At 47.0% G+C, this 14,504-nt stretch overlaps 1 protein-coding gene across 1 annotated transcript in view; it reads right to left on the bottom strand.

The window, feature by feature from the left end:
* INSR (insulin receptor) overlaps nt 1-10,490 on the bottom strand; it is a 134,114-nt gene extending 123,624 nt beyond the window's left edge. The window contains 2 exon segments of the mRNA XM_023746008.1: nt 9,825-10,439; nt 10,442-10,490. Coding sequence (XP_023601776.1) covers nt 9,825-10,439; nt 10,442-10,490 — 664 coding nt within the window.
* Nucleotides 10,491-14,504: the final 4,014 nt, after the last annotated feature.

Genomic DNA, 14,504 nt, shown 5'->3' with positions numbered 1-14,504 from the left:
AAAATTAAACCAAAAGGAAAAAAAGGAAAGGAACCTGACTCATTACTTATACACAGAATTACCAAATGACACAGCAATACCACTCCTAGATATATTCTCTCTCTCTCTCTCTCTCTCTCTCTCTCTCTCCCCCCCCCCGCCCCACACCTCTTCCACTCTCTCTAAAATCAATGGAAGAAATATCCTCAGGCAAGGATTAACAACAACAACAAAAGTCACACAACGTATGATTCTATTTATAGGAAACCCAGAAGTGGTGAATCCACAGAGAAGGAAAGTAGATCAGTGGTTGACAGGGGCTGGAGGGAGGGAGGGAGGGAGGGGAGGAGTGAGGCTCCTGGGCATAGTTTCCCTGTGAGGTGATGATGATACCCTTGTAATTAGCCTAGTTATTAATAACAGGAAAGGAGCAAAGGAAATGCCAATTATTACAGACATTCATTTAGGCAGCTTCGCCAGGAGACTAAAGCATTCCACTCCCCAAGGAGCCACGGGTCTAGTCCCCGCAGGTCAATGGGGGAAGGGACTGGACGGGGGAAGAGACACATGCCCAGGAAAGTTGGGGGGACTAGCGAAGTACCTGCTGTCAGTCACACCTGGGAGCAGGTCATTGGTCAGAGTAGGTGTGGCCACTCCAAGCAGGAAGATTTGAGATGTTTAATCCCCTAAACAAAGGAGTTCGCTCTCTTGGCTCTTGGTTCCTCTTGGTTGACTCCTGGCTTGTGGGCTCTCACGCTCCTGCTCCCGGCATTCGCCCACACGCAATGGACTAATGGACTGTGACGGCCTGATGCTGAACTGGACCCAGCTGCAACAGGCACGGAGACTCCGACACTGGCTTCGCTTTCAGCTCCACCGAGTATCCCAACCGCACTTCTTCCAGGACGGGATTAGGAAAAGGGGACTTCGGACACTCAGAGATGTGGTTCCACACAAATAAAAAGCACTCATCCTCCCTGAGAGGCTCAGAACATTCTTTTTCTCGAGCTATCATAAGGACACCACCCCAGTCATTCAGTGGGGAAGGGGATACCAACATCCACTGACCACAAGGAAATGTTCTGGAACCAGACAGTGGCAATGGTTGTACAGCACTGCAAATGTGCTAAATGTCACTCAATAAAGCTTATGGGCATTTTACAACAAAAAAGAAAAAAAATACATTGTTTTTTACAGAAATCTTGAATGCTCCAGGTCCAATTTGTCTTGTTCTGCATATTTCCTGCTACAGCCAATTGCTTTGCCAATGTGAAAACCCTTAACCTCATCACCATGAGTGAGGCAGCCTGTGACAGGAATCCCGTTCGTGCACGGACAAGCGTAGACAAGCGTGGCGAGTGGTCAATGATCACCATCAGGCTGCTCACTCGCTGTGCCATTGTGACGAAATAGCAGGTCTTGAAACCTGTTCTTATCGGATCTTCTAATGAGAACAGTTTCATTCATAGATGACCACTTGGAAGCATTCCACAGTTAAAGCCCCCCAAGCAAACCCTCTTTCTAGACTGCAGCTATCTTAAAGACCAAACACCCTCCCTGAGGGACAAAACCAGAAGCAAAGAAGCTTCCATCATAAAAGGTCAAATAACCCTTTACCCAAAACCCTCCAGCCACCTGAGGATTCTGGGCTTTATCTCCAGGCGCCATCCCAGCCCCAACCTGATGACTATGCTCCATCCCTGCTTCAATGTCCTGTGGCTGGAGGCTGTGCTGGGAGATCTCAGTCCACTTCCTAAACCTGGAACTGGAGGAAAGTAGCCCAATCGTATGGCCCCACCCACAGTGGACAATGTGGGCCAAAGGGCAAGCAATTCTCTTGTTAGTTTCCCACTGTCAACTTTATTTATTTCTAAGCATATGCAGACATTTAACCTAAAGAGAGGGAAAGAGCGGGAAGGGGGCGGGGGGCGAGGAGATAAGGGATACGATTTGGAAACCATAGCACCTCACCAGTTCTCTTTATTGGGAAAGAACATTGTATCAGGTGCAGGTGAGTGGAGCTAGAAGGCTGAGGGCCCAGGGACCTCCCGGAGGCATTTCAGGTGGTCAGTCAGTCACAAAGAACAGATTTCAATTCTGACAAAGGGTCTGGTGACACGGTAGGAAATGTCAATGAATTTTGTCAAGTATGTGGGAGAAGAAAAACTCGTCAGACCAGTTACGGAGTCTCCAGACAGCCACCTTTCCATAATGAGGATTTAACTCTATCCCACCTTCTGCCAAAGGAAGGACTGGGCCAATTTAGTTCTCTAAGCAAAAAGTTAGCTAAATTGGTATTCCTGAGCCCCCTCCAAGAAGCTGGGCCCCTGCTAAAACGGAAAGTCTGGGTCTTCACTACTAAAGATTTGGACAATACTGTCCCCAGAAGTCCATGTGGCCAACTGGTCTACCAGTCTTCAGTGCACCCTTGAACCTACTGAAAGCCTTTATGCTTACCTGGCTTATAACCTTACAGTTACTTCTTTGACTTTCTCCCCCACTCAACAAGGACTTTGGGGTCCTAGCAACATCCTGGCTCAGCACATATCAGTATCAGTGGAAACAGCCCATCCTGAACACAGCCCTGGGATAACCTGCATGATTTTCCCATCATTCCTACAGGAAAATGTCTGCCATTCAGCACACAAAATGGTCCAAGCCTCTCCTCACATGAGGCAGCCTCCTTACTCTAGTGCAGTGGTCGGCAAACTCATTAGTCAGCAGAACCAAATATCAACAGTACAACGATTGAAATTTCTTTTGAGAGCCAAATTTTTTAAACTTAAACTATATAGGTAGGTACATTGTTATTAACTTAATTAGGGTACTCCTGAGCTAGCCTTTGCTAAAAACGTCCTCAATCTGATTGAGGTACGTTCGCTGAGGTCGACCCCTTCCAACTCTCCCATCCACACTCGTCTTGTATACTTGCTTCGTCTATCTCCTTTCCGAAAACCGACTTCTGTGCATGGGCCACGAAGTTTCAATCGCACTGTACGTGCGTGCCCGCATGTAGTATTTTGTGGAAGAGCCACACTCAAGGGGCCAAAGAGCCGCATGTGGCTCGAGAGCCGCGGTTTGCCGACCACGGCTCTAGTGCACAATAGACCACTGCTTCTGTCACTGCCTTCCCACCCTTCCCTCTTACTCTCTGTCGGAGCATTATTGCCATCCAAACCACATCTTTATAACCACTCCCATCCGGACCAATCTCCTTCCACATATCCCAGTGGCATCTTATTTATCATCAGTCCTGGGAGGGGAGGAGAAGGGAGGAAGGCTCAGAAACATTCACACTAGCAGTACTTTCCCGCTATCGAAATCCAATCATCTCCAAAACTAAAAGTCACTTTAAAAATTCCAATCATCTTAATGATAAAGAAATCACAATGGCCACAGAATATTTTCAGTACAGAGCTTTTAATTCTGATCTAGATTCTTAAAAAGATCTGTAACAATACAAAAAGGAATATAAATTTAAAAAACTCACATGGCCCATCATGCTACACAATCTACTGTCCTTTTAAAATGTATTATTACCATCCAGTATCCATGTGCACATGCTAGAGATTTCTATTTTCTGCAGGACTACAGTGGCACACCCACGAAGGAATTTAATTTACCAACATTCTGCCGCATTGTCTAGAGAATATCATGATTCCCAGGTGTTCCAGCTCTAAGGTATCTGGACCCACCAGCCAGATGACTCACTCAGAGGAAAAGGGGGCCTGCCTTGTCTTGTGACATCTCCTGCTGGCTACCTGCCTTGAATGGTTAATTTGCTCCAGCCTTCTAACTCCCCAGCTAAATCAAGAGCTCCTGAGGGTCAAGGATGTCCTCCCATCGTTGGTAGCCCCTTGGGGCCAGAAAGGGGCAGGCGGACTTTGTGGGCTTAATGCTGTGATGCTCCCAACTTCCTCTGAAAACAGCGTCCACCCCGTAAGGGCCCCCTCATCTTGATAAGGTATATGACCAAGAACAGGGGTCACCATATTTTTCTGTAAAGGGCCATACAGCCTCGCTTGCAACTTCCCAACTCTCTCCTCAGGGCACTGAAGCAGCCACAGGCAATACGTAAATGAATAAATGAACCACTGAAACGTTATTGAGGGACCCTGAAATGTTTACTTCATATCATTTTCACCCCTCACAAAATATTATCGTTTAGATTTTCCCCAAAAAACTTTTAAACATATAAATAACATTCTTAGCTCACGGGCATACAAAACCTGCCAGCAGGCTGGATTTGGACCAAGCATAGCAGTTTGCTGACCTTTGGTCAAGGGCACCAGATAACCAAGGGTCAACCAATTACCCAGCAAGCTCTGCTAGAGAAATTAATTCCTCTTCAAGCTTCAGTGTTCTTTTTATAAAAATGGGAGTAACATCCTCTCATAGGCTGCGGTGAGGATTCCGCGAGTTCTCAGCACATAGTAAAAGCTCAGTAATATTAGTCATGAATGGTCAAGGATGTCTTCATGACAGGTGCTGGGTCACAATAAATGCCAGTCCCTATATTTCAGGGAACTCAGCCTGAAGGGGAAGCAGCTAACTGCAGACAGAATGAGAAGGGCTCTTAAGAGGAGGCAGCCAGAATGCTGGCAGGGGCAAATTCTAGGGGACTGCCCACCCCCAGGTTCTTTGTTCTCTGCTGAAGAGCTCAGATTCTGAGCCAGAATATCCAGGTTTCAAGTTCGAATCCCATCTCTAGTACTACGAGGGATATGGCCCGGAGCATGCGTCCTAATTCCTCAGGGCCTTGGTGGCCTCACCAGTGACAGGAATTGCTGGCAGGACTGGATGCAGTATCATAAGCAAAGCACTTACAACAGTGCTCTGCCCAAAATAAGCATTTGTTGCCAAGGAGATTCTAAGGCAGAACTAAAACATAAATGAAGGAATAAAAAGTTTCAACATGAAGCTGAAACTTCTGACTAAAAGCAAACCCTTCAAGAACAGGCATGCGTTTAAATATTTAACGTTCAGCCCTGGCCAGTGTTCTCGGTGGTTAGAGTGTCAGCCTGCGCACTGAAGGGTCCCAGGTTCGATTCCTAGTCAAGTGCACATACCTGGGTTGCAGGTTCTATCCCCAGCCTTGTGGGGGTGTCGTGTGGGAGGCAAGCCATCGATGTTTCTCTCTCATCGATGTTTCTAACTCTCTATCTCTCTCCCTTCCTCTCTGTAAAAAAATCAATAAAATATATTTTTAAAAAAAGCCTTGGGTGAGGATTAACAAAAAAGAAAAAAAGAAATATTTACTGTTCAATGTAAATAGAGCCCCCAACGTTCAGAGGATCTGAAACACAAATGGAAATGCAAATTCAGGAAGCAGAGGCCTGTCCCCTGTGCCTCCGCTTCTGCCCTCTTGCTGCCTGTATGTGGCATTGCCAGCCATCTTCCTGGCACCCAGCATGCCCCAGCCTGACCCACCCTCTGACTGGCAGCACCAGCTGGGGTGGCCTCCCAGGGGGGAAATGCCAGTGAGTTTGGCGAGAGCAGCTGGTCCGGCCAGCCCTGTGGTTTCTAGTTCCCCCAAAAGCTCAGCGCGGGGTCTGCAGAGCTTTGGAAGCTGGGGCGCCAGGCGAGCAGAGCGGAGCAGGATAGGCCCAGCACCCAGCCCTCATCATCTGGTGGGCGCTCCTTTGCTACCCCCAGACCAAAGCCAGAAACGCAGCCAAGACTTGGCAGGTATTCATTGACTCAGTGGTTTGTCTGCCCAGAAAGAGTGGTGGACCAATGGCACTTAGGAGAAGCTTCCAGAACACTCACAGAGGTACTGGGCTAAGTGCACCTCCTGCGCCATCTCATTTAACTCCCTAACCATAACCCTAACAAGCAGGTCCCGTAAATCATTCCCATTTTTCAAATGACAAGCCTGAGGCTTGATCCAGATCATGACCAGTTCATGGCTGACAGGACTCCAGGGCAATTCTGCCAGACCCCACACATCCTGTGACCACTCTGGAACAGACCAGTGAGGCCAATTCTGTGACCCCAAGGATGAGTTTAAGGCTTCAATCAGGCCTTCACCCGCAGAGATAGCACTGTTGTAACTCTCCCCACAAGGTACTCAATCACGCACGCAGTGTATTTGCCACCAGAAGATCCTCTCCAAGGAGGCAGGGGCTGGCCCTCCTGGGACCCCAAGCTCCCTCCCCCCTCAATGCCTAGCACACAGTCCGCTCTCGATGAGCATGTTTCCTGATCGGGCTTCTCCTCCGGCACAGGCAGGGCTCCTTGTATTTGGCCTCTCGGCATCTTCAGCCAAAATCTATAGACAGTGATGGAGAAGAAGAATGTGGAGCCACACACCAATGACTTTCTCTTTTTAATTCCCCTGACCCTCCTCTGCTCTCCTGCCTAAAGCATTCTCGTTTCAGGGCCGGGTGGAAGAAGGGCCACTGCAGAGAACGCTTAAGCTCGGTCCGGAGGACGGCCGAACACCTTCATCCCAAAGGCACACGGGCCCCAGGAGCTCCCAGAGCCTTGCAAGCCTGCGAGAAAAGGACAACGGAAGCTCGAGGACGTGTCTGGGAGGATTCTCTGGGAGGATTCTCGGGCGAGAGGAGCTGTCAGTTTTCTCAGGTCTGCATCTGTCTCCTGAGACAGGGGGTGTCTTCCGAGGGCTCGTTTCAGTCTGCTTTGCATTCAGAAACCCCACGAAATGTAACCATAACTTCTGAAGCCACAGCAGCATTTAAAAAGCTGGAGACATACACCATGTTCACAGCAGCATTCATCACAATAGCTAAAACGTGGCAGTAGCCCAAGAGCCATGAATGAATGAAGAAACAAAATGTGGTCCAACCGTGCACTGGAACATCACTCAGCCTCAGAAAGGAAAGAAATGCCGGACCGACTATAACATGGGTGAACCTTGAGGACAGTATGCTCAGTGAAATGAGCAGTTATGAAGGACACATGCTGTCGCAGGACTCAACTCGAAGGACGTTCCTAAAGGAGTTAGATCCGCAGGCACAGAAGGCAGAGGGCGCGAGCCAGGGGCTGGGAGAGGGGAAGGCGGAGTGAGTGTTTAGTGGGGACAGAATTCCAGTCTGGGAAGATGAGGACGTTCTGTAGCTGGATCGTGAAGATGGACGCACAACAGTGTGAACGTACTTAGTGCCACTGAACTGAGCACTTGGAATGGTTAAAATTGTAAATTTTATATTATGTGTATTTTACTACAATAAATTGTACTCACCAGACAGGGACACCAGTTCAAAGCACAATCACTTGTTGACATCTGTCCCAGGACAGGGCAACGCTTCACCCACGGGACCCCACCACCGATAATGAACCAGGACCACTGCACCGTGCCCAGATGCCAGGAGCTCAGAACCCTCACAGGTGTCAGTCACAGCAATGCAACCCCCAGTGCTGAAAAACAAGCTTTGTTCTCAAACGCAAAAGAGTTAAAAAATAAAAAAATAAAAAGCCTGCTGAAAATATCAGGGCATTTGCTGATAATGCGGTCCTGGATATTTTGACTAAAATGGATACAAAAATAAACCCACAGAAGCATGCCTCCAATTATATCCCAAGACATATGAGCCCTGGGCATTTGGAGAACTCAGCCTTGGGGTAAAAGTGTTCACTGTTCTCCCTGCTTCCCCCGCCCCATCCAGAAGTGGCTCTCACGTTTCTGAACAAAGGGGTCACACAAAAACATACATGCTTTTTTGTGTCCAAGTTGGTGCAAACCCCAGCGGTCTTTTATTAGCTGTGTGGCCTTAGGCAAGTTAAGTAACCTCACTGGTCTCTAAATCAAGGATAACAGAGCTCCCCTTGCAGCTGTAGTTTAGCTTCTCTCTGTCCCTGACCTACCAACATTCTCAAGATTTTTCCACAATATATTAACCATCATCCCTTCCTCCAACCACAAACTTCCAGCGTCTCTTTCCCGTCGCTGCCCGACCTCTCAGAAGAGGTGTGGCGGTCCCACTCTCTCACCATCTCACAGATGTTTCCTACCACCCTGGGGCTCCGATGGAGTCCTCACTGAGAATTCCACAGATTCTACTCAGGACTCGCCTTGCAGGGCTTCGTGGTAGCTTTGGGCTCGGGTGAGAAGACCCTGATGTGGGAAGCCGCCCACTGTCTTCTCTAGCAGAGAGGTGTGGACAAGGAGCCCGGGAGGCCGGTGACCCTTGAGCCCTGGCAAAGGTCAGGGCTGTGCACCCACTGTTTAGTCCAGACAATGGTAGCGGAAGCAACTTCCCCACCAGATAGTCACGTAAATCCTCACTGATAAGACAGTCTGTCTGTTACTGGAACTTGCCTGCCTAAGGGCTTTAGGTGGATCCCAAACCGAATAAAAGGATGGCGAGGCCTGAGCACAAGCCGAGTCCATCCATTTAGAATGGGCTCTCGCCTGGCACCCCAATTTCCAAATTATTATTTCTTGTCTCGTCTCTTTCATTTGCGGGCGGTCCCTCTTCCAGAGCCTGAACCCTGAACCACGCGGGACGTGGGTCACATTCACACCCTCCTTTTTCCCTTTCCTTATCTTTTATGATACAACCCATAAGCCTTCCACTCACTTTCTTCCACCTCAATCCCATGTTCACTAATTCTTCCCAGGGAATTTCAGTGTAGTAAGGGGTAGAGGAGACAATAAACAAGTAGCAAGTGTGTTTATGTGGAACTTCCCACCCTGGATATCAATACATTATAAAACCACAGGGATTAGAACAGTTACGGCCCTGGTGCAAGGAAAGACAGATATATTTATGACTACCTAGAATCTGACCCCAAATCAACGATGAAGGGGTACATTTCTGCAATAAACAGCATTAAGACCCCGCCAACTTGTTATTTTGGGGACAATGGACATCCTTTCAAATCATATACACAAATAGATCCCAAATGTCCAAGGTAATTTTTTTAATGATGATAACGGAAATAGAAAATTTGGGGAAAAAACATTTATTTTATGGATAGAAAGGAACGCTCTAAGCATAAAGTAACGTAAGAGGCGTGTGCAAATCCAGCTCTGAACTCAATCAACCCTGTAAGTTTCTGTCAACAGACATCTAGAGCATTTGAACAAAATGCCTAAAAACACAATTGGTAAAGGATTAATAGCCTGCCTCTATGGAAACTGCACACAGATGAATATTTCAAACACCACCAAGGTCCTAAAAGACAGAGGGACAAAAGACATGAACAGGAAGAGAAAACCCACAGGACAAACATGTTTTAAAAGGTTCAACCCTGATAACAATCAAAGAAATGCAAATAGAACGGCTCCTCCCTCCAGTGAATTATGAAAGATTCTCTCAAACACGCAGAGCTGGCCCAGGTGTCCCTCCACACCAATGCTGAGAGCTCCGCTGGCACAGCATTTCCGGAAAGCCATTTGGCAATCAGGATCAAGAACCTTTGACCCAGAAATGTCACTCCTGGAAAAGCAAGGCTTAAAGGAACAAATTCCCCATTAAGCTTTGTTCATCCCTCTCTTTGTGAAAATTGGAAAGAATCCTCACCCGAGGATATTTTTCCATTTGATTTTTAGAGAGAGTGGAAGGGAGAGGGACCGACGGAGAGAGAGAAGCATCAATGTGAGAGAGACACATCGTACATGCCCTTGAGTGGAATTGAACCCAGAACCTTCAGTCCACAGGCGGACACTCTATCCACTGAGCAAAACCAGCTGGGGCTGTAAATAAAGTTATTCACCCACAGCCATGTACACTCATTTATATACAGTCTGCAAAGTCTAAAGCATTTCATATCTGAGCCTTTGCAGAAAAGGGCTGCCACTCCTGGTCCAGGTAATGCCTCCAGCTTCTCTAACAAACAAGGCACGAGAAAAGCTTAGACCCCTGCACACCCCGGCGTACCTTTCTGGCAATGGCTGTGAGTCCAACACCGTTCGACAAACTGCCCGTTGATGACAGTGGCAGGGCAGCTGGTCTTGCCCTTCGCAGTGCCTGGACAGACGTCCCCACACTCTTCATTGTCGTCTTTGTTCAGCACGATGTAATTATCCTCCACCGAGTCGAGGATGCGCGACCAGTCGATGGTAGACAGGTAGCAGAGATCATTGTTCTTCTCGATGCGGACAGACCCCCGGGTGATGTTCATCAGGCTGTAGAGGCCCAGCTCCTTCAGGTGGACCATCTCGAAGATGACCAGCGCGTAGTTGAAGAAGAGGCGGGAGCCCCGGATGACCGTGAGGTTGGGGAACAGGTCCTTCAGGCTCTCCAGCCCATAGACCCGAAACAGCAGCAAGTAATCAGTGATCATGATGAGTTTGGGGAAACTGAGGTCTCGGAAATCCTCAGGCCTTGAAGTGAACATCAACAGTATCTGCAAATGTCCTTCGATGATCGAGCAGTTAGCCAGCTCATACAGCCTCGTGAAGTTGTTCCGGATATCCATGCTGGGACACACTAGAGTAAAAATATGCAGAAAGTGTGACAGGTGAGCTAACACACAATGGTGGGTTTTAAGAGCAGGGCATTGCTCAGAGGGTCCTGCCCTTGGCTAAATCCCCTCCCATACATCTTAAAATCCTTACATCATTCTGCACTGAGACCGACAAATGCCATAGCCAACCCTGATTGGTAGTGTTCCCTGCAGTGTCTGTGTCTAAGTATTTACTTTTGAAAGGCAAAGAAAATAACTCCTTTGGCAGTACCTGTTAGAAGCCTGAATGTCATCACGTGGAATATGACATAATGGAGACACTGGGAGGGATTACAGGGGATTATGTAACCCACAAGGGGAGAGGGGAGCCGTCTCCACTGAGTCAACGTGAAGATATTCAGGAAACGGATTTATGGGGATCAGGTGCTCACAAGGAGAGCTGAATCTGTCACTTTCCCACCTCACTGACTCCCCTCAACTTGCCTTCCTTCCAGGCAGGAAGCCAAGGCCTCATCACCTTTTACCTGGGAGTGCAAGGGCTTTCCAGCAAGTCTGATCTCTCCGTCACAAACACCCAGTGTGCCCAGTCTCCTGCAGGTGGTCCCCCCCAGGCTCTGACACCCTCCACAGCTGCCCATGACCCTGTACTTTCCTCCTGCAGCCTTCAAGATTTCGTCCCTCCCTCCCCTGCACCACACTAAACAGACCAGCCCACCACTCTCACACGATTCCAAGGCTGTGTCCAACGTGTGAGTAAAATAATGCAGGTTAGGCCCACAAGCAGTGCCTGGCACATAGTAGGTGCTTATTAATGTCAGCTATTTTGTTATTGTCTATTTCTCCCAAGTATTATCAGCCATCTCTAGATGTTGTGTCTTCATTCCCCTAACCCAAGCCTGGGCAGATGTTTTCTATGAAGGCTCAGATAATAAATATTTTCAGCTTCGCAGTCAGTCTGCATTTAGACTCCTCCACTCTGCCATTACAGCCCGAAAGCAGCAGAGATGATATGTGAATGAATGAAATTGGCTGTTCCAATAAAACTTTATTTACAAAAACAGGCAGCAGGCCAGAGTTTTGAACCCTCTGGCTGTAGTTTGGCACTCCAGCCCTGGTCCAGTGCTGTCCAACAGCTTTCTGCAGTAATGGAAATGCCCTGTCTCTGTACTCTCCACTCAGGGAGACACCAGCCATTTGTGGCTCTCAAGCTCTTGAAATGTGGTAAGACTGAGGAACTGAGTATTTCATTTTACTTTAGCTAATTTAAATGTAAATAGACACATTAGGCTAGTGGCTACTGCACTGGACAGGGAAGACCTTGCCTTGTTGGCTATCAAAGTCCTTTTCTTGTGCCCCTTATACTAGAGTTAACATTCACCAGAATCAAACTCTTTAGATAGCTTCTCCTTGCCAACACACACACACACACACACACAGCCCTCAGCATCTGGACGATAAGGCTCAGAATATAACCTATACTTACTGTATTCCAAGACACTAACCCTTCCCTTCCTATCTCTGAGGCAAACAGATTGTTCTAGAGAAGAGTAGAAAATCCTTTTGAAAATGCACCCTGAGAATGACGACTAAAGCAGCACAAATTAGAAAGCAAACAGCCGAGCAAAACTCTGAGGAAAACAAAGCAAGAATGTTCCTGGGTCACATTCCGAACAGATTAGGCTGGATCAAGAAAAAAACACATATCGCTGGCTCCCTCCCTCATTAGGAAGTTGGAGGCACCTCGCAGAGGACAAGGACACCAGTTCCAGCCCCACACTCACACCACCCAAGCCCGGGACAGCACGCGCACACAGATCTCTGCGGGCACTGAGTAACTGACACCTCCCTACAAGCCCCATCCCCACCCAGACGGGAAAGCTGGACCTCCAAGGAACAAAGCCCATCACCCACGGGCACACAGTCCGCCAGTGACAGGCACGGTTGCCAGATCTGACAAATAAAAATGCAGGATACCCAGTTAGATTTGAATTTCAGATAAAACAATGAGTAATTGTTTAGGATAAGTATATTCCAAACATTGCATGGGATATAAGGTACTTAGGTCGTAAGAAAGTACTCATTGATTATATGACATTCAAATTTAATTGAACTGGTGAATGAATAAACAAAATGTGATCCATCCACACAGTGGAAGATTATTCAGCCACAACGAGGAATGAAGCAGGCACTCACTTCAACATGGATGAACCTTGAAAACATGATGCTCAGTGAAAGAATCCACTCACACAAGACCACAATGGGGTATGAGTCCATTTACATGAAATGTTCAGAACAGGCAATCCAGAGAGACAGAAACAGATTAGTGGTTCGAGGGGCTGAGGAGTGAGAGCTAGAGGATGGTATTTCTTTTGGAAAAGGTGAAAATGTTCTAAAATTGATTGTAGTGATGGTTGCACAACTCTGTGAATGTACTTAGAACCACTGAATTGTAAACGTGAAATGGGTAAATTGTATGCTATTGAATTATATATAGCTCAATAAACTGATTTTAAAAGGTTAAATGACTATAATTATAGGGGACAATAAAGACTTGCCTTTTTGTAAATTTCCAATAACTCTAACTCAATTCATTAAAGCCACATGTGTCCCTATTAGTCTAAAACAATAGACAAATTTATTGCTGAGACAGAAATTACCCAGAGGATGTCAGACATGGTGCCAGAAACACATACACGTAGGGCCTTTGCTGGCTTTTAATGCCTCAGTTGGAAACCAAGGATGCTTCAAGTTTTTAATAAGTGGCAGCTAAGACCTCACACACAGGAGGCGGCAGGGACCCTGGTGACGGCGAGTATTTTCTGCTCTGAGCACCTTCTCCGTGCACTCGGCCCATGCCCTGGAGCACATGTTCTCTCGCTGAATTCTAACAATCATCCCAGAGGAGGTGTCCTCTTCACAGACTCACACAGGCTGTTCGAGATGGTGCCACTAGGATTGCAATCCTGCAATCAAACGCAAAGTCTGTGCTGTAACTGCTATGTTGGTTTTACCATAATTGTTTTTTCAAAAATATGCCTAATGAAGAAGCATGTGGACTGGATTTAAGGAAACAATGAAATAGTTGTCATGTAATGACAACCTGGAGAAAGACAGTTAAAGAGAATTTCCTTCATTCACTCCTTCAGCAAAAATCTGCTGAGGCCTGTTCCATGCCAGACGCTACTCCCGGTACTGGAAGTTCTACAGGGAATAGGACAGACGCTGCCCTGGACCTCACAGACTGGGAGTCACTATGAACTACCCAAAACAACTTAAAACATAACTGAGAAGGATGCCATCGAGGAGAGTTCCATGGGCTAGAAGAGTTCATAAAAATGAGCTATTTGCAACAAACAACAAGTGCTGGCGAGGATGCGGAGAAAAAGGAACCCACATGCACTGCTAGTGGGAATGCAGACTGGTGCAGCCGCTGTGGAGAACAGTATGGAGTTTCCTCAGAAAGTTAAAAATGGAACTGCCATTTAACCGACCCAGTAATCCCACTTCTAGGAACGTATCCCAAGAAACCAGAAACACCAATCAGAAAGAGTATATGCACCCCTATGTTCATAACAGCACAATTTACAGTAGCTAAGATTTGGAAACAGCCTAAGTGCCCATCAGCAGATGAGTGGATTAGAAAACTGTGGTACATTTACACAATGGAATACTACGCTGCTATAAAAAAGAAGGAACTTTTACCAATTGCAACAGCATGGATGGAACTGGAGAGCATTATGCTAAGCGAAATAAGCCAGTGGGAGAAAGATAAATATCACATGATCTCACTCATTTGTGGAATATAATAAACAACATAAACGGATGAACAAAAATAGATCCAGAGACAAGGTAACACTGAACAGACTGTCCAACCAACTTTCATGTTTCAAAAAGAAACATGAAAGTCAATGTATTTTACTTAATCCAGCGTATAAAAAAAACTTCACTTCAACATGTAAGCAATACTAAAAAAAAAGAGGCCAAAACCAGTTTGGCTCAGTGGATAGAGCGTCGGTCTGCGGACTGAAGGGTCCCGGGTTCGATTCCGGTCAAGGGCATGTACCTGGGTTGCGGGCACATCCCCGGTGGGAGATGTGCAGGAGGCGGCTGATCGATGTTTCTCTCTCATCGATGTTTCTAACTCTCTATCT

Source organism: Myotis lucifugus, unplaced genomic scaffold (genome assembly GCF_000147115.1).
Source record: "Myotis lucifugus unplaced genomic scaffold, Myoluc2.0 scaffold_615, whole genome shotgun sequence".
Lineage (NCBI taxonomy): Eukaryota > Metazoa > Chordata > Mammalia > Chiroptera > Vespertilionidae > Myotis > Myotis lucifugus.
The sequence above is the reverse complement of the archived record's forward strand: the minus strand, read 5'-3'. Positions and strand labels throughout refer to the sequence as shown.